Below are 21,045 nucleotides of genomic sequence, written 5' to 3' on the forward strand. Positions count from 1 at the left end.
TACCACAACCTGGGAGGTCACTGCTGCCATTTATGTGTTCACACATTGTGCCTGTTGGCTGCTGTAAGTTGCAGAGCAGTCGTCATTCCAGTGTGTCAGACTCCACAGTGTCTTCTTACTTGGGGAGGAAGCTGGGGAGTCACATTTTTATCAGGCCTTCGTCATCTCAAATCTTTCCGGGGAGGAAATATTTTTTTCTGTCCCTTTTGTAATTTGGAATTTATCACTGTGATGCTTTAATGTTTTTTTTTTTATCTTTGTTTTTTAATGGGCAGATGCTGCATGCTGAAATAAAAGGAAAGAGGGACAAAGTTGAAGATGTTCAGAAGAATGCAGAGCTATGCTCAAATTCAGTGAAGGTAAATGCTGTTCTGTAGTATCCTGCTGAAATATAGTACATTCTACATAACAGAACTATTTCCATTAAAAGAGCTTTAAGTATGCGCTAATATAATACATGTGCCCACTTTACTGTATGTCAGGAACACCATCTTGTTAATACTGTAGCTGACGTGTTAACTTGGCCACTGTCACATGGCTGAATGCCTGCAGTACATTCCTGCATCACAGTTGCTGCAGACATGCACGAGGAGAAGTGGTTGCACTGCTTGGAAAGTGGGGGAACAAAAGTCGAAATGGTGATGACTGACAATGAGAAAGGAAACTTTAACACTTATCAAATAATTTGTATTAAGGGACAATAGAGATACTGCATATAAAATACAGGGATGTGCTCAAGTGACATTTTGGTCAGTTTTTTAGAAACAATCACATTACTTGGAGTGGCTTGTGTCTTGAAGTGGTGTTCTTTCATTTTCCAGGATTATGAGCTCCAACTTGCTTCATACGGCGCAGGGCTGGAGACGCTGCTGAACATACCGATTAAAAGGACTATGGTGCAGTCCCCTTCCACTGTCATACTGCAGGAGGTAGCACATTGCATGCCTTCCTCTGTGTTTTTCATTTGCTTTTCACAGATTGACTGTCTTTTGTTCCTATTGTTAAAAAATATAATTTAAATTTTAATAATAATGTAAGGCAAATAAGGTACTATATAAGGTAGGGAGAGGATTCTTTAATTTTCCAAAGCTTAAAGTGACAGTTGTACAGCCTCACTGTATTTTTTTGTTTCTGAATATAACATGATTCATTTTCTCATTTAAAATAAACCATTTTGTCTTTCAGTCAGCAGATCTGCAGTCTCGTTACATCGAACTCCTCACAAGGTCCAGTGACTATTACAAGTTCCTGGGGGAAATGCTAAGAAACCTGGAAGAAATAAAGGTATGATATGGAGAAGCCTATAGTAAATAGCTTAATTTATGACACTTATGTGTATAAGTGTATACATACATAAATAGTATAACTGTGTGAAAATTATAGGAATAGCTTATGTATATACCTGATGTATTGTATCATAAAATAACTTTAGTATCAGATTTGCTAAAACATATAAAATCAGAAACTTTAATACAGAGATTAAATGCACTACAGTAGAAAAAATACATACCAAGGAAAAGGAATTAACCCTATATTGCCAATAGTAAATTATATTTTTATAAATGACATGTTGCCCAAAAATAAAAAATACAAGTAAATTGACCATTAGATGTGCTGCATTCTGTCAGCTGTGGTCTATATCATTGTGTGTTGATCTTTAAACTTCCATGAGCATAGTCAAAAGCTTTCGTGTCTGCTTAGATCAGGAAGGAATGTGATGTGAAATGGAACTAAAACAGAGTTTTCTAGTTTTCCGGAGCAGTGCTTCATAACCCAGAATTAGGAACATCCCCATTTGTGTTCAAATAGAGCTCTGAATTATACCCTCTGACTGGGGTTTGTAGCCCTGGTCTCTTTGAGCTGCAATCCAGTACCTTTTGTTAGTCACTCAAGGCCGCCTGATTTTAAAGACTTGGAACACTTGTAAGCCATCGATTTAAGGAAATAATTTGTTCAAACATTTGTCCTTCAGGGCTGAAAGGTATTCCGATTTGTGGTGTATTTTGAAAAGGGACTGTAGTGGTTTTCTTGCAGCTCCTCCTTCTCTGTCACTGATGCTCACTGTGCTGGTGCCCTATTCACAGTGAAGATAAACTGTGTTATTTCTTAGGGTGGTCTTTCAGAGCTTTGCTTTTGCTCTCTGCCAGATTTTGCATCTTGTCTCCGCATTCCCAACATTACAACTTTTGTAAATAAATGACGTTTCTTCATATGTCTGTATGTAAGCTCTGGAAAAAGTATTGGACAAGTAGACATACATGGTTTTTAACACATTGTTGTTGAAATACACATTTGATGGTGGTAAATGGGTGAGAAGTCTTGTGAATAATTGGCAAGGAGTATTTATAGAGGTCATCACTTGTGCACTGTACAGTTATTATGTAACTTTAATAGCTTAGCTTTTGAGATGAACGTTTTCTCTCTAATTAGAGCTGTAGGAACAGGAGAACCTTTTCAGTCAAGTTGCTCAATTATGTTACTGTGATGCCATGGTTGTCTGAAGCAGAGAAGATTTTGCGGGCACCCACGGAGAGGAATACACGTTTTGCATGTTCCAAGACTTTTTGGAAATCCTGACAACCCCCTAGAATCGCAGATGACTTGAAGTGAAGTGGGCAGCTGAGAATGACATCATCTGCCCAGAACTGATTCATCAGAATGAATCTTCAAAATCGCACAGCCAGCAGTGTTTGACATCACATGGCTGTTGTGTCAACAAACCGTAACCACTGATCCACACCCCTGTGCAGCTGTTTTGGGGAAGTGGTCAGGACTTGTTACTGGAAGGTTGTGGGGTCAAATCCCAGGAGAGACACTGCTGTTGTACCCTTGAGCAAGGCACTTCATGGGTAGTATCTCTATTGATTAGTCCTGTTGGTGACAAATCTTAATCAGCATAATAAATTTACTGTTATATTGGTACAAGAAAACATTGACGCCCCTGGCTGAGACTTAAAGTAATTTTCTTCATATATGAATAGGTGATGAGTGATGTTTCTTTTGATGCTGATTTAAATTCCGCTCCGTAGGTGCTCTCAAAATAGTAATTTAAATACTATTAAACTTTAATACAGCAGGCATCTCTGTTGTGTGTGCACTTTCTTTTGTTGTACAAAATACATATGCAGACTACTTTTATGTAATCATAGACACCCAGGGCGTAAAGTAATTTTCGTTCTGAAACCATTTGTGCCACTGGTGAAGAATATGAATTTATTCATATTTGAGTTGTTGTTTCCGGTCATTATTTATGGCATTGAATCCCATCCATGGCAGAATCTCAATAAAATAATCCTGATAATAATCCTGAATTTATTGGGATGGTGTTTGAAAGAATGAGTCAAGTGCTACAGTTATCATGCACTCCATATTACTTATATCTAGTAAAACATCAGAATACAACAAAGAAACTCTTGGCAATATAGTGTTTATTTGCGTTTTGCATGCATATGGCTAAAAATTGTTACTAGGATGTAAGGAAAAAACTACTAAATATTTTGCTGTATGCTGCAATCACATTCTAAATGTTTTTATTTAAAAAAAACATGAATGGTTGTTTGAATTAATGTTCACAAATTCTGAACAATTTTGGTTCTTCCATAAACCCCTTTAATTTGGCTGCTTTTTGGCTCTGGTGTTTGTTTCACCCCTGGTCCTGACGTGTGTTCTTTTAAAAATTGGATTAGCAAAGCCTTATTGTACCCTTTTGTCACATCACAATCTACAGGATCACTGTATTTGCTAGAACTGTTCGTTTGAAATAGGCCAGGTAATCTTTTTTTTTTACTTTTTACCCATATTGTAGAAGAGTAGTGATTTGTTGATGATTATTTGTTGATGAGCAGATTATCAATACTTTTTATACTATACTATTTATAATCTATTTGTAAACTAGCAGATTAATCAGACCAGTACAGTACAAGTTACGGTTCTAGCCAAATTAAATTTATCTGTATATCCTCTTTGCATAGCAACCGGTTTCTATAACATCCCATCAAAATTGCTTCAGTTTACTTTGAAGTCATAGTTCTGAGAGGGTGTTGCTGCATTCCCTTTGTATCTGGATTCATCCGATTGTGTATCCTTGAATGCAGTGCTTCATATCTTAAACGAACAATAACTTAAGTTTAAAATCCAAGACATTGTATTTTAGAGAGTTTAGGGATGGTCCTGGTGCAAAACAGGAGGAACAGCTTACAAAAGCACTACACATGAACAATTGATGCTTACTTGTGATTTTGTTGCTCCATAGTAATACCAGTGGGAGGAAAATGTAGTCTATAACTAAATTGGGATTTTGTTTGTGTGGTAATTGGCAACAAAATATTACCGCATGCATTGGAGAATCAAAATTTGTCAAAGAGCAAGTAAAATTGAAGGGGTTTACAATGATGAAATGTTTTTTGGGGGGTATGCCAACATGCATAGTAACAACTTACAAGAAGCCTCAATTTTTAATCATTCAGATAAGGAACACCAAGATTGAACTTTTGGAAGAGGAGCTGAAACGGAGGAAAGATGACAGTAGTGACCAATCCCAAAAGAATAAAGCTCTGGAAGATGCCCTAGCCAAATACCGACTGGAGCTGAATGAACATAAGGAAAGATTATCGTCCATGGAGACTGTCAAAATGACACAGGCAATGGAGTACAGCGCTGCAAAGCAGAACCTGGACAGCACTTTCACCCAAGTCAAAGACCTGTCCGAGCAGGTGACCAGGCTAACCTATCAGATTGAGGAAGAAAAGAGGAAGAGGAAACTGGCTGAGGAGCGGTATTCCAGTCAACAGCAAGAATTTGATCTTGTCATCAAAAAGAGGCAGAAAGAGCTCGACGACGTCAACTGGGAAAAGATCGACATCGAAAAGACAATCAAGGACAAGGAGCGAGAGATCGAACGGCTGAAAATGCAACTGGAGGACGAGGGAGCTCGAAAGCGTGAATTCGAAGCCGAGCTTTCAAAGGTAAGGAACCAACACAATCAGGAAATAATTAACCTTAAGAAAACGTACGAGTCAGAAATCCATGTCACAAAGACAAGTGTCCAAAAGATAAGCATGCAGAGAGAGGAGGACTCGACAGCACTGAAGTTGCAGCTCGAAAGAGTTATGTCAGAAAAGAGGGACTTGGAAGATGAGGTGAGGAGATTGAGGACTTCAATCAGTCAAACGGAGGCAATGTGGAAGAAAGCTGAAGAAACAGTGCACCAGCAGAAGGCATCTGGCACTGAAGAGTATAGGAGGCGAAGGGAGGTCGAGATCGAGTTACAGACCATCATCAGGCAGCGGAGTGAAGAAGGCCAGAGGCACAAAGAGGCCCTTGAGGATTCATCCAAAGCAATCCAGGACAAAACCAAGGAAATCAGTGAGCTCAGGCAGAACCTGGAAGAGGAAGCACGAAAAAGAAAAGCCCTGGAAACAGAAAACACTTCTCTCAGACAAACTCAGATCAGTCTGCAGAAAAAACACGAGTCTTCTACTGAGGTCATAAACAGGCTGAAGTCAACAGAGCAGGAGATCAGTGTGGTCAAAATAGAATTGGAAAGGCAGACGAGGGACAAGAAGAAAGCAGAACAAGATGCTGTCAGACTCCAGAACAGGATTAAAGACTTTCAGGAGATGGTTGACAGGCTGGAAGCTGAAGTGGATGATCAGAAGAGGGTAGCAAGGGAAGAGTCTGCAAAGAGAATAGGTTTAGAAGCAGAAGTAGCTAAGATGAGCCAGTCCTGCAAAGGACATCTGAATACAATCAAAGAGCTCAGAGAGCAGCAGGAGCACATTTCCATAATAAGTAAAACATCTCAACAAGAATTGCAAAGCCAGCAAGACTCCCTAAACCAGAGCCTGAAAGAGCATAAACTTGTCACTGATAAGCTGAATGCTGACCTGAAAACCCTGCAGAACAAACTCCTTCAGGAGCAGGCAAACGTCAAAGAAGCAAATCTCAGAAACGAGCAGCTGTACAGAACCATTGAGGAAAAGAGTAAGATTATCAATGAGAACAAGTCTGAAATAGAGAGGCTGCAGAACCTCACTGAGAACCTGACCAAAGAGCGTCTGAGGTTAGAGGAAGAGTTGAGGTGGCTGAAGCAGGAGAGGGACGAGCTGAAAAAGAGCAAAGACGATGGTGAAAGCGAAACCCTTTCTCAGATCTCGTTCCTGCAACGCCAGCTGCAAGACAGCACCAAACGATCACTCGAGCATCAGACGCTTGTTAATGAGTTGTCCAAGGAAAGGGAAAAGTTGAAACTGGAAATTGAAAAATTCAAAAAACAAACAACTGAGGTACTCCTATAACTATTTTCTCATTTAAAAAGTCTTTAACTTGTCGTCAGAGTTTTTGTTATCCTTGCAAAAAGCTAGTTACCATGTTTGGATTTTGATTTTGCATGCATGGCTCTGCTTTGCTTTCCTTTTTTGATTTACTTATTACAGCAGCTAGTATCTGATGTTTGTTTATCACTGTGAGTTTCATTGATTTTTTTCAGCAAATACATTAAATTAATCTCCATTCCTGTGTGATTACAAGCTTTGGAAGATTAGACTGCCTACAAAATGAAAACTAGTTATACACAATAAATATGAATGATCCAGTGTAATATATTAACATGTATTTAATGAGTTAGTATATTAATCCATTATAGGAAGCAGTGTATGTGAAATTTACTACAGAATCCCCGAACATCCCAAAAACTAATAAGCATATTCTGTTCATTCTCTTCTTCAAACAAATCATGCTAAAGCAATACTTGTTATCTATAATTTATTATATTTCCACCTAATGTGCCTGATCTGATTTAGACACTTTTGGAGCCATTGATTAATTTAGTTTAGGAAAAGCAAGTATCAAAATGAATGATTTTTTTAAGTGAGAAGAGTGGGTGGCATTTGTACAAAAGTGGTAAATGTAGGGAATGTCCTCAAAAAGTTCACAGATTTTATTATGATTGTTATAATGCCTGTTTGAAATACATGGAAAAGAAGTCCTATACCACTAGTCATGATAGTTTTTGTTTGGTTCATGAAAAAGTAAAGTGTTTACTTGAAAATGACTTTTCCAATAACAAAATAAAAAAACAGATTAAGGTATCCACTGTATTAGCCAGTGTTAAGAAGAAATGCAACTGTACTTTTGGTGGTCAACCATGCTGTTAGACATCGTATACAGGTAGGGCAATGCAATTAAGTTGAACTTCACAAATTCAACATTGAAGAAGGGCATTATTTACCATCTTAAAAACTATTACTATTCATGTATTCAGATATCCTAAAAAATAGTTCTACTGTAAGTGAAAGTTATACAATTTACTATTTTATATATATATATGACCCAGATGTTGTGTAATGATGAAAATAATTCACTACCTCCTCTAATGGAGGAGCTATTAAGCATTTATGGTGTCTTTGTCAGTGACGGATGACTGTAGGTAAAAAATGCACATTCTTCAATATACAATTATTTTAATTCTCATAGCTAAAAAAATGTGATGGATTTCTATTCATGTGCTGTGATAGAATGCTTGGCTTTGATGCTTTAGGCTTTTGTACATGTGTATAGTTTGTTTATTGAATATACATTTTTAATAGAACAACAGCTTACTGCAAGAGTGTTTCTCTGAATAAGACCTTTTCAGGCTGTTTCATTTTTATTTTCGATAGTAGTAGGCAAAGGCAGATGTGGCCAGTTCCATTTCTAGTGAGCTGTAGGGTCTGGATGAAATTCAGAGGTCTCTGCTCTAATAAATGTACTCGCCAAGCTCATGTTTAACTTACTTGGACCAGTCGGAACACTTTTCAGAGGTCTTCAGCTGTTGATTATTTTTTAAAGAGACTTAGAAAACCTACTGTATTCTTGCCTCTTTGGACTTAAGTTGTGCTCTTTCCTTGAGGAGCTCTTTAAACCTAAGTAACTTATCTAGTAATAAAATGTGTATAGAAAAGACAAGTACATAAAAGAGGGACAACATATTGTATTCTGATTATTACAAGATCTGTACATCTTGTCAGGTATTCCTAAATCATATTCCAGGGTTTCAAAAGGTACATTGCTAAGGTACACTGCTTTTCTTATTACCTTGTTTTCTTGTTTTTGCAGACCTCCTCCTTGGTTCATGCATCTCAGACTCAGTACAATGAGCTTTTGCAAGAGAAGGACAGTCTTATACTGAAGATCAAGCTACTGGAGCAGGACAAAGCTAGAATGCAGAAATATGAAGACGAACTCAGCCGCATCAGGGTTTCCCTCGAATCTGAAATTCGCATGAAGCAACGCCTTCAAGATGAAAATCAGCAGATTCGGAATGATTTCAATTACTGGAAAAGCCAGTATGAGCTGAAAGAGGACTTAGTCAGGAAGGGTGAGACAGAGAAAGATAAGCTTGAGAGAGAGAGAAACTCGCTGAGAAATGAAGTTGAAAGGCTTGTAGCGGAGTTAAAACTGATGGAGGAAAGATATAAAAACCGTTTGAAAAGTACGGAGAGGGAGATGTCAGAGTTGGAATCCACAAAAGAAAGCATGGAGAGGGAGCTTAGAAAACTTAACCAGCGTCCCTACGCTTACAGCAAAGAAACCCAGACAGACACGAACGTAGTCATGGTGGATTCTTCCAAACTTGTGTTTGACGGGTTGCGTAGAAAGGTCACAGCTAATCAGTTGTACGATTGTGGGATTATTGATAAACTTACTCTGGATAAGCTTCTCAAGGGACAGAAGACAGTAGATGAAGTTGCCCTAGACATCCAGCTCAATTTAAAAGGTACAGGGGTCATAGCGGGCGTGGTGGCTGAATCGCAGGGGAAGCTGTCAATCACGGACGCCAAGAAAAAGAACTTGATCTCTCCGGAAAGCGCTGTGATGCTATTAGAAGCCCAAGCAGCCACAGGGCACATTATCGATCCCAAAACAAGTGAAAGGCTTCCAGTGGATGTTGCGTGTACCAGGGGTCTAGTAGATGCAAAAGATAGAGACGTGCTGCTCACAGCCGAAGCGGCTAGCGCTGGCTTCAAGGATCCGTATACGGGCAAGCTGCTGTCCGTCAGTCAAGCGATGAAAAAGGGACAGGTCGACAGAACAACAGCTATCCGTTTGTTGGAAGCGCAGGAGTCCGCCGGAGGTATAGTTGATCCTGTCCTCAGCGTGTTCCTTCCGAAAGATGCGGCCCTTGATCGGGGGTTAATTGATGAGGATCTCTACAGATCTCTCAATAAGAAACCAACTAGTTACATAGACCCTGCAACGAAGGAAAATGTCAGTTACATTCAGTTGAAAAAATTGAGCAAAGCCGAGCCTCACACTAGTTTGCTGCTCCTTCACTTGAAGCCTCAGCAAGACATGACCGTTTCAGGACTCAGAGGAGAAGTTCCCATTAAAGAGCTGGTAGATTCAAACCTTTTACAGAAGTCGGATGCAGAAAAATTGGCTGCAGGACAACTCTCCAAACAAGATATTGAAGACAAACTAAAGTCTTACTTGCGTGGCTCAAGCTGTATTGCTGGAATTTATGATGAAGCCAATGACAGAACACTCTCCATCTACCAAGCAATGAAAGAAGGGCTGCTTAGACCTGGCACCACTCTGGAACTTCTGGAAGCCCAAGCAGCATCAGGGTTCATGGTGGATCCTGTTAATAATATTTGCTTGACAGTGGAAGAGGCTTATAAGAGAGGCATAATTGGCAGAGAGTTTAAGGACAAACTCTTGGCTGCTGAAAGGGCTGTCACCGGATACAAAGACCCATCAACGGGGAAAATCATTTCACTGTTTCAAGCCATAGAAAAGGAACTCATTGAGAAAGGACATGGCATCAGGTTGCTGGAAGCTCAGATTGCAAGTGGTGGCATAATTGACCCCGAACACAGTCACCGCATAGACGTTGATGTTGCCTACAAACGTGGGTATTTTGATAAAGAAATGAACGATATCTTGTCTTATGAAGGGGATGACACCAAAGGTTTCTTTGACCCAAACACTGAAGAAAATCTAACATATCTGCAGCTTAAAGACCGGTGCATTAAGGATAAACAGACTGGTCTCACCCTACTTCCACTGAGAGATAAGAAGAAACAACAGCAGTTGACCCAGAAGAACACCCTGCGCAAGCGCAGAGTGGTGATTGTTGATCCTGACACTGACAAGGAAATGACAGTACGTGAAGCTTTTCACCGGAACCTGATTGACTATGATACATTCTTAGAGCTCTCCGAGCAGGAATGCGAGTGGGAAGAAATAACTATCACTTCATCCGATGGCACGTCAAGAGTAGTAATTGTTGATCGGAAAACCGGCCAGCAGTACGACATTCAGGATTCTGTAGATAAGGGTATCATTGACAAATCGGCACTGGAGAAATATCGCTCGGGGTCCCTGACCCTTACGCAGTTTGCAGACATGCTGACCACCAAGAGCACCGGGGAAGTCTCGGTCAGTTCTTCTAGTCTTGAATTTACCAGCAGGAGCCCCACGTTACTTACACCTGGCTCACCAGCTACCCCAAGAAAACTTTGGTCTGGCGTCTCAATAAGTCTTTCGCCCCCCTCGGATCTGTTAGAAGATCAAAGTCCGATCGCAGCTATATTTGACACCGAAACCATAGAAAAAATAACCATAACCGAAGCAGTACGACGGGGGCTTGTGGATTCTATCACGGGGCAGCGTTTGTTGGAGGCTCAGGCCTGTACTGGAGGCATCATAAATCCCTCAAATGGTCTTCGGCTCACGTTGGATGATGCGGTAAGACAGGGCATCATTGACCAGGACATGGCTGTGAGGCTGAAGCCAGCTTATAAAGCATTTGTAGGCTTTGAAGATGTGAAAACCAAACGACAGATGTCAGCGGCGCAAGCAATTAAGGAGAAGTGGTTACCGTACGAAGCTGGGCAGAGGTTCCTTGAGTATCAGTATGTCACAGGAGGCCTGATGGAACCCGGTACTACTCAAAGGAGAAGTATTGAAGAAGCGATCAGAAAGGGCTGGCTGGATGGAAGAGGAGCTCAGAAACTTCAAGATACCAAGCGCTATGCCAAGAGTTTGACATGTCCTAAAACCAAGCTTAAGATTTCTTACAAGGAGGCCATGGAAAATTGCATGGTGGAAGAAAACACTGGGATGAAATTGCTGCATGCGTCCTCCATGTCCTCTAAAGGAATCAGCAGCCCCTACAACGTTTCATCTGCGCCGGGGTCCCGCTCTGGGTCCAGGAGCGGCTCAAGACGAGGCAGCGTAGATATGTCTTCAAACTTTACTTTCAACTACACCTCCTCCACTTTTAGCTCCAGCTCTCTCTCGTAATACAATAGAACAGCAATATGGGGATCCGAGATCTGTTACGTTTCTCAAAACGTAGAGGAGACCAAGTTCAAGTTTTAAAGGGGAGTGGCTGTGGAATAGATATACACAATATTAGGCATTTAGCAGCTGTTTGGTATTTAGCTACAATACTTAGTTATACAGGGCAAGGGATTATTTTTTGCAGCTAGTTTTGTTTCCTTATTTTTTATCTGCCTGGTATATGTTTTGACAGAATTTTTTTTTTGGTTTTACTTGGTCATGTACTAAAAATATCTGATTTTCTTTAGGAACTGTGTGGATTTTTTATTATTCTCTTCACAATGTCCTTACTAATTCCTTAAGTTTCTTCTTTGTAGAAAAGCCAATAATGAATTTTTGAAAATGATACCCCTGTTCCACAGAAATGTCCAGGGTCTGCAGCCTCAAGTGGCTCAACTGTGCATGTTCGTCTAAGCTGTTTTAATCACAATAAGGTAGCAGATATAAAATATCGTTTGCGCTGTGGAATCTGGAAACGCTTGCACCACCATGCTGTGGCTCTAGATTTTAGGCTCTCTTTTAAGTGTTCTTCAGCTGTATTTTAGGAATTGTGAGCAATATATCCCAATATTAATTTTGCAATTCATTGCTTACCAATGCATTCATGACATGTAACTTGAATTCGGCCGTAATAAGACAGGCACGAAGCTGCATAGAGGTGAGATTTTTCTGTGTATTCTGTTACTGCCTAGAAACAGCAGTGCCGTGGCCAGTTCCTTTTGTATTCGTTTTCTTTTTTCATTTTGTAAAATGCATAAATGCATTCACGAATCGGCGAAGCAAATAACCATCTGTACTCAGCTTTAATTTTTTCCCTCCATTATGCAGACAAAATCAGGTTTTGAAAAACATCTTTGTACTGTAGACGTTTTCCACTGTGATTTGTATGCAATCCCCCCCCCCCCCCCCCCCAAAAAATGAAATGCTGCACAAATAAACATGACTAATATCTTTCAATATGCGCTTGGTAATAAACCTTTTTATAGAGTAACTGTTCAGTGTTTTCAGTGTTATTATTTGCGTATATATTCAGACATGAAGTGAAGCTGCAAGCAGACATGCTCTCTAGGTGGACATCTGCTTCAGCGCTGCCCTAAACTGTGTCCGCACTGCAAATCTGCCCTTCGTTCATTCATTCCTTTTCAGCCAACCATTATACCTCGTGTGTTGGGAAACATTCTTGTTGCTGTGGTGGCGTTTCTTTGAATTAATTCGTTCGGAATGTTTTAAAGCCTGAAAACGTGATTTATAAAATACCGTGAGGGGGAAAACATAATACATCTGATAACATGGCCAAACGATGGGGTGGCGAGTCCCGACATTTAGCTGCTTTAAACTATATTTGGGGCTTATGAGTGCTTTCCTACAGATGGGGCCAGTAAAGAGGGAGTGACTGGAGCTGGTAACTAGGATAGAGGAATAGCATGTGAATGAACTGCACTTATGAGCCCCTGTTACAGTGCAAATGTTTCTCGCATGCTAGGGCTGTGACCCCAGTAACAGCCAAATTTCCCCCTGGCCTTTACCAGTCATGGCCTCCTATTAATCCCCATCGATGAACTGGCTTCATCGCTCTGCTCTCCTCCCCAATGAGAGCTGGTGTGTGCTGAAATGCACCGTGCCCACTGTGGCTGGCTGCCATCCCATCATCCAGGTGGGGCTGCACACTGGTGGTGGTGGAGGGGATCCCCCATTACCTGTCATGCGCTTTGAGTGGAGTGTCCAGAAAAGTAAAAATTATTATTAAATGCCTCAAGAGTCAAAGAGGCCAGTAATGGCTGCACAATCACACCAAATGCAATATCATAATGATAACAGTATTACAATTCAATTCAATTCAATTCAAGGTGCTTTATTAGCATGACCGATGGGTACAATCAGTGTTGCCAAAGCAAATGAAAGTAATGATATTTACATGAAACAAAACAAAAATAGAAGTAAAATAAAATCTACAGACATATTACAGACATTTACAATAAAGACATATTATAAAATATTGACATATTCTGTAGGCGGCTGGAGCATTATTGGGAGACAGACTCACTGTTCCTCAGGCTGTGACAGGAGATCACATACTGGGCTGCCAGTTCAACTGAGTTCCCTCCTCCCTCTCCCAGTAGGATTGGGACCCGTTGTGATTCTGGCAGGTGTGGGAACTCTGGGATTAGATTTCTGAATTTCGGGAAGAATGAAATTACTTTCTCTCAATTACTAAAGATACTGTTACTCCTCAGTAGTTACTAATGACTTACCTGTTACTAATAATGATGATACTCTTAGAGGGTGTCAGCCTATGCACTTTGCCACCTACTGAGCAATAATAGCCTTGAACTTCATGCTGCTCTCCAAGATGGACCTGGAACTGCCGATAGACTCCACGGAAGGTGAACTGACTCCCTGCAGTGCACCAGGACCCTTTCGGCATTAAGGGCGAGTCATCTCTTGCGAAAAATTGTGGACTCCGCCCACATTCATTAAATATGAATAAGAAGTTATTAAATGAAATCTCACAAGCTTCGGATGCCTCTGACGGATCAGCCAGTGAGAAACAAGTCGAATCTGACGGAAAGTTTCTGGTCCGAAACACTTTATATTTGTAGCGAAATTCAAAGCATTCATATCAGAGGCAACCCATACACGACGGTTAAAAGAGCCAGACCTTGTTAGGAAAGTATGCATTCTAATGCGGCGAAATTTGATTTTTTTCCTATTCATGTGAGAGGAGCGGTCAGAAAATCTCACCCAGTTCTCATTCCAGGTGTGTGGTCCGTTCCCGAGTGAAACAGGCATAAACAATCTTTCATTTTGCGTTTTTTATGCATAGTTAATTGACAAAAATCTGTTTTCTTTCAATTGTACCCACTTCTTTAAAAAATTATTATGCGCATTGTTAATAGACAAATGAGAAGTAACACTGGTAATTCTAATGCTGACCTTCACGCACGGTATTGCGCTAGCAAACCAGCGCGGAGTGACTATTTTTAATTATTACAACCGGTTCAGATGAAGTTAAACTTTAACTTAAGTATGCATATCTCTGTACACTGCTGACTGTTGCTTGGTACAGTAGCTTACATATGACTGTAGAACGCACATTTAAGACCTGCCTTGGATTGGCACAGTAAAAAGAGATAAAAAGTGGAGATTGTCAAACTTCATGTTGTTGTTTGATAGGTGACGTCTTCGTAGATAATATTGAGACGTGCTGCAACATGCGCATTAAGCATTGTTCGTGTGTAAATATTTTGTTTCAAGTTTTTTCTTGCTAGCATCAACATGAAACCCAGTGTATATAGAATCTAAATCGGCGACTTACGCGTTTATTTTTTTCATTCTAGTACGTGTCAGTAATTATGTTTGTTAGCATGCAACGCGCATAAGCTAATGTCCACAAGGTAGGTAAAGGTTTTTAAATATTTCAGAAAATGAAGGGAATGGGTTTATAACGTAAACGTGATTACAGCCGGTGTATATTATCACGAAAGCGAAATGCATAAAGAAAGCTCGTACAGAGTCTCCTGAAAGACTCGGTCTTTCAAACTTTTTGACTGGTTACCCGCCGTGGGCCGCTTATCCCATTTAAGATGGCTATTTATATTTTTTGTTTGATTTGCTCGTATAATATTTTAAGTTTAAGGCCTGCAATAAGATGTTTGTTTACAACGGACACTCCCTAATATGCAGCAATACATGTTATGTATCATTATACTTTTATTGTGGATGAAACCTTAGGATCTTTAGTATATTTGGGAATTATTAATTTGATAACTGAGATAGAATGGTTTTGAAGCAAGTGCAGATTGGAGTTTTAACTGGAGACATTCTGTTAGCTTCCCTGCCATACATCCCTGTTTATAACCCTAATTCTATACATGTCATACACCCAATAAGCTATGATTAATATTGTCTGTTTACATGTGTAGTTGTGCATTCATAATGCATTCTCATTTACATTTAGTAATTGAAGTAATGGCAGTTACTATCTAACAAAATGCTGCTGTTATAAATCACTTAGGAATGGGTTATATCCTTACATAAAGTTTATCCTGTTTATTCCTCTTATATCTGGTGGCGCTTCAAGGTCGACAAACCTGAAACTGATGAAAGCGTTGCTTATGAAAAAGACTTGGGTGTTTATGTTGACACATCGTTTACATGTTCTAGACGAGCAATTAAAAATGCAAACAAAATGTTAGGATGCACAGTTTAAAAGCATATAATTTAGATGAAGGGATGGTATATTAAAATTGTTTAATGCACTAGAAAGGCCTCATTTAGAATTTTGTGTATAATTCTGGCACCCTATTATGGAATGATGTACAGACTCTGGAATGAGTCTGGAGAAACCGATACATTTCAGGGTTGAGCAAACGTCCTACACTGACAGCCTGAATGAACTAAACCTTTTTAGTCTTGGACAGAGAAGACTATGAGGGGATCTCATACCAAGTATTTGCAATCCTCCGACAAAAAAGACCTCCTGCAGTGACAGAATCAATTCACCTGGTTTCTTCAAAACGAACTGTAAAAAATGAACCATGTTCCAGAAACATGTAAGTGGTAAATAAGTGGAAGTGCATTTTCAATTGAAGTATATCAGGCATTTCTTTATCCAAAGGGTTGTGGGAGTGTGGAACAAGCTGCCCAGCCATGTTGTTCAAGCCAATAGCCTGTGTTCCTTAAAGAAACAGCTCAGATCAGTTAAGTAATAAATGGGATTAGATGGGCTAATTGGCCTTCTGTGATCTTCTAAACATTATAATATAACAAACCGAGACTTGTGCTTCAGCCTGAGTGTTCATGGGTGAAATTAACGGGATGGCACTGTCACCGCGAGATTACTGTCGCCACACAGGCAGCACTGGGAGAACACTTGGTTCAGAAAGGAGGGAGATGGGAGGGAATCTGAGAGTGCATCACTCAGTTCCTCCTTTCTGGTACTCCTAAAGCCTCCCAGTTCACCGCAGCTCTGCCACACAGTCATTTCTCAGATGAAAACACACACGCCTCTCTAGTACGGCCTCCCGGTATTAGAACAATGTAATCAATCGCCATCATGCTGGACAGGTGTGTATCTCGTCAGTTTCTAGAGCAGATCTTCAACATCAAGCTATGCAACCACAAAATATTTGTGCGGTCAAAGAAATGAGAAAAACCACAGAGAAAATAATTTTTTATCATTTTCAGTTGTGTATTGAAAAATACCTCAAATTGTAATACTTCTTTTGAGAAAAGTGTAAAAGTATTGGGGCAAACAACATAAAAGCAACAAAAAATGAGGCTGAAGAGCACAGCAACAGTCAGCGACAACAAGATGGCAGTGGTGCAACTAAAGAAACAGCAGAATGACCTGGTTAATGGAGAAAGCACTGGTAGCTCATAAAGTGAGGCACTGTACTTGCTACTTTAAGGGAATCACATTTGTTTTCTGATATAAAAGTAATTTGTCAGATACCATTGACCTTAAATTGATTGAAAAGTACATTTTTGAAACATGCATAATTTGATGGGATTGAGGCATCTTTTGGTTACCATACAAATAAGTAAGTAATTTTTATATTTATTTGCACTTGTATACAAATTTCTACAAAGGTCGGAAGACATTTTGCTTTGTTCTTATCTTTCCGTTAGTAACACAGCTCTTGTACTGACCATTCCTCTACAAAATATTTTTAACATACTACATTATGTGGATAGACTGTATCGCATACTGTAATACCAAAAGTTTTAGCATCATTGATAGGTAGAGAGGAACAAATTATTTTAATGAAGAGGAACACTGGCCAGTCAGTCGCTTAGATTTGGTTGGTAAACTGATGTATAGCTTACTTTGAACTGTTGTGAACAAGGTGTGAAAGATTGGCATGAATGTGATAAAGAGATAAAAAGACAAGCTTGGTTTCTACTCAACCAAAAGTAAACTGTATAATATTTAATGTCGTTGTAATAGTAAACGTGAAAGAAAAATGTAAAATACATATATTGGGATGCCAGAGACATGGAATTAAATACATGACAGTTTCATCATGTCCTACTTGTCATATATGAAACCACCTAAACACAACATTGCCAGAACATTGTGTGTTAGTTGGCATTTCATTGCTCTCACTTGCCTATTACTGCCACCCAGAGTTTCCTTTCCTTGTGGAAACTTTGAAGACCGGGCTCAGTTTTGTCTGGAGCTGCGCTGGAAGTGGGTGTAGAATTCTAGCAGGTCGAGGGTCTTCCGGGTGCCATCGTGCACCGTGAAGCTGTTTCGGTGACGTCGTTCTTCCCAGGACTCTGGCCTGTGCAGGACTCATGCCGTTATACTTGTAAGTATAGAGAAGTAGGTCCTCTCTAAGTGTGTCCTCTCTAAGGAGGTCATTGCTCCAGGTCAGGGCTGATTTCTAATCTCTCTGTGGATTGCTGGTCGTGTGGTGTTGCAGTGGTCATGGCGCTGGGTTCCTGGGTTCACTTCCAGACCTGGGGTGCTATCTGCTACCCAATATGAAACATATTGACTTTTACTGTTATTTACCTGTGCTAAAAGATACCAATCAAATAAAACATCCAAAAGTCTGCATTTTACAGTAACTATACCAAGCCCAATTAAAACATTAAAATAGATAAAAAGAACACAGATGTTGGGTTTTGAAGAGACCCACTGTTTTAAGTGGAAAAAGGAATAGTTCTGACACTTTTCCACTCCTTTTCAGACTTCAGCCTGTGGAGCTAACAAAGCAAGAAAATTAAACTGCAAATGAGGACTTGATCTTAAACAATCCTAACTCAAAGTTTTATTCTTTATCTTTCATTTTAGAAATCAAAATATATCAGTTTATTTACAAAATACAAAATTTATGGCACACCATAATTAAGAAGTTCACTCTATGTTAAATCTCTATATTATGTTCACTCTATATTAAAATGTATTTTGATTGCTCAAGAAACATAAATGATAGAACCAGATACCACTGTTAAATTGTCTTGCAACATTGTTTTTTGTTGTTTGTTGTTGTCTATGTGACTTGCTGTATAAATTATTTTTACTCTTGGCCCTGGATGATCACTCTGTTTAGTGCCACTAAAAAATGCTTACTGCTCTTGATTCTGTTCCTATCTGTTTAAAGATATGAAGTAAGCTCACCTGCTATTTTAAAGATGAAAAGGTGATTAACTTGAATACCGTGATTCTCTGAAGCTTTTTTAAAATCAAAAACGAATTTTCTTACTGCATTAGTACACAGTGTACCTCACAGTGTAGTAAACTATTACCTTTCCTTTTTTAAGCTTTTGCACAAAAGATATCAGCATATATTATTTTATTTTATTTTTTTTTGGTGGCTGTTCATGTGATTCCCTAACAGACACCTAGTGATGTCGTTTTTAAACCACCACCATGCATGTGCCAGTAGAGCCTTCTCATTTTCCAGCTCTCCTGATCTCTCAGCGTTAATGAGGCTGCTCTCAGCAGAGGGAGGGATCATGGAACAAGCACAGAGGGAGGACTGTTTCAGCCAGGAACTGCAGCTCGAGCACTAAGGAAGTGTTGGGGGCTGAGCTGGAGTAGGGTTTTCATTTAGCTAACCTCCAAAGTAGCAGCAGAGGGGCAAAGTACATACTGAATTTGTGAGCGACTCCAATCTCAGAAGAGGGAACACTGGGACAGAGATGATCTAAGGCATTCCCCAAGTTTCTGCGTTTCTGCTTGTCAGCTTCTTGTTTTGTTGCTCTGTTATGCCTGAGGGATCAAAAGCACATTGAATCCGACGTTAAAGGTAAGCAGAGCTCTATCTTCTAGTTCGGTGGTGTGCCTGTGTGTCCCTTTCATGTTTTGTATCAAATGGAGCAGAGTTATGAAGTAGTTTTCCCCTGCCGTTTCAGCACCACCCCTCTCCCCCTGTCCCCAGTGAAGCTCATCTTATTAAGAGCTCTGAAGAGGTGATGTGGAAATATTTAAGCTGCTCATGGAAACACAAAAAGTGCTTCATGCACACTTGGATTTACTTTGGCTCTCAGAAGAGAAAAAGAATGAACCTGCAAAAGAAATTGGGAAAAGAGTTTATACTCTAAAGTGTGATTGGATGTATTTTACGTGAGTGTTTTAGTGCACGGCTGTAGTTTTGGTTTGGTTTCGGAAACAAGAAAACAAAACTGCATCAGTCAAGGAGGCAGTTTGGCACCTAGTGCTACAGCTGGTATTTTGTAGCCTAGAGGCTTTGCTGTAGACAGCCATTGTTAATGACATGTAAGAAGTTCCATTACCTTACATCCCTGTTTTTTTTACTTTTTCTTCCTTTCTGCAGTAACAGCCTGTGATTATCTCTTTTACCTGAGGGTCTTTTTATGTTGTGATAAGGGAACTGGGGTAATAAACTGTTTGTCTTGGAAAGTAAGTGATTAATCGAGCACTGATAGCAAGGCAAACAGGTGTGAACAGTAAGGTAGAACTCTGCCTGACATCATGTTAACCTCTTAGTGGAATTAAAGGGAACAGCACGGTGGCTCGTACAGAAATATGTATGTGCTCCTGACTACCAGCCACAGTCGACATGTGTAATCTATTAAACAGGGAGTTTGCAGGAAAGCAAGAGAAAAAAATCCTAATCCATTTTGGAACGCATTCCTCTATAACCTTTGGGAAAGAGGCTGATAATTAGGTATTGCTTGTTTGGCAGCTCTTTCAGTTTAGGTTCACGTTTCTTTTTGGACTCATTGGGAAAATGTTTTAAATTGTATTTTACTTGCCCGCGGATGCACACTTTTTTTTCGGAAATGTTAGACCAGTGACAAATATGCATCAGTGTGTTTTTAAACTGTATCTTGTAAGAAGAAAACCATTTTGTTCTGCTTTTTATTTTAATTCTTTTTGTGGGCAGTTAGAATGGGTGTTTCATTCCTTTCATAATGCATAAAACCCCATCTGAAAATAAACAGTTTGGTCACGTTATTTTAAAGCTATTACGAAACACATCTTATATGTGGTGATGTTGGGGGACTCACCCAGTTTTACTTCTGTTTACGCATGCTCATGGTGGAGATAATCAGTTTCTGTTGAACAGTGGAGTGTAGCAACCTTGATAAGGGGTATTTGAATAAGAGTGTGTTTTTTCTTCAGTTTATTAAGTTTAATTGAAGGGCGGAAACATTTATTTTATACAATAACTAATTATACAACAGTAGCTTCCCATCTACAATTGGCACTCACTTGTAAAACCAATAAAAAAAACATCACTGGCATGAAACAGTAAATGTTGATGACAGAGAAACCAGCAGTTGTCCGCTGGTATACTAAATGAATGCATTGAAATGAACTGAGCTCAGCCCAGTGTTTTGTACTGCTTAATGAATAAATGTTTTAATAATCTGATATTCCTGTTAATTTTGACTTGAGAAAATATCACACAAACCTGGGTGGAATAAAGAAGGTCACTTTCTAAAAAGCAGATTATTAAACTTTCCATTCAGTTATTCTTTATTAATGTGACACTGGAATTGCCACATGTGACACTTTCTTCAAAATACATTGACAGTACATTAATTATTTTCTGTTCCCTTCATAACTATTTTTAAGTTGCAGGTAGATGTAACAAATGCAAAGAAAGGCATAGTTTGTACAGTATATACTCACAAGACTTAAGTGTTTCATCACTCAACTCATTTCTGTTTCTTCCAGATATTCCATAAATCGTGGAATCAGTAATCATGAATTTCCATTATTGCTCTGTTAAGATTTTC

At 39.5% G+C, this 21,045-nt stretch overlaps 2 protein-coding genes across 4 annotated transcripts in view; both read left to right on the forward strand.

Annotated features, from left to right (window-relative positions):
* Positions 1–12,316, forward strand: part of dspb (desmoplakin b) — a 29,844-nt gene extending 17,528 nt beyond the window's left edge. The window contains exons 20-24 of one of the 2 annotated variants that reach the window (XM_088918206.1): positions 276–359; positions 822–929; positions 1,186–1,284; positions 4,467–6,284; positions 8,095–12,316. In XM_088918206.1, the coding sequence (XP_088774332.1) occupies positions 276–359; positions 822–929; positions 1,186–1,284; positions 4,467–6,284; positions 8,095–11,286 (5,301 nt within the window). In that variant the 3' untranslated portion in view covers positions 11,287–12,316. The remainder of the gene's footprint in view (positions 1–275; positions 360–821; positions 930–1,185; positions 1,285–4,466; positions 6,285–8,094) is intronic. The other variant, XM_088918208.1, reaches the window with a different exon arrangement.
* Positions 12,317–14,692: 2,376 nt separating this feature from the next.
* The window catches only part of LOC148833135 (tensin-3), an 84,215-nt gene continuing 77,862 nt past the window's right edge, over positions 14,693–21,045 (forward strand). The window contains exon 1 of one of the 2 annotated variants that reach the window (XM_088918210.1): positions 14,693–14,720. The gene's annotated coding sequence lies outside the window, so the exon portion shown is untranslated. Of the gene's footprint in view, positions 14,721–19,017; positions 19,086–21,045 lie in introns of those variants that run through there. The other variant, XM_088918209.1, reaches the window with a different exon arrangement.

The sequence above is a fragment of the Atractosteus spatula genome, chromosome 6 (genome assembly GCF_055471065.1).
Source record: "Atractosteus spatula isolate fAtrSpa1 chromosome 6, fAtrSpa1.hap1, whole genome shotgun sequence".
NCBI lineage: Eukaryota > Metazoa > Chordata > Actinopteri > Semionotiformes > Lepisosteidae > Atractosteus > Atractosteus spatula.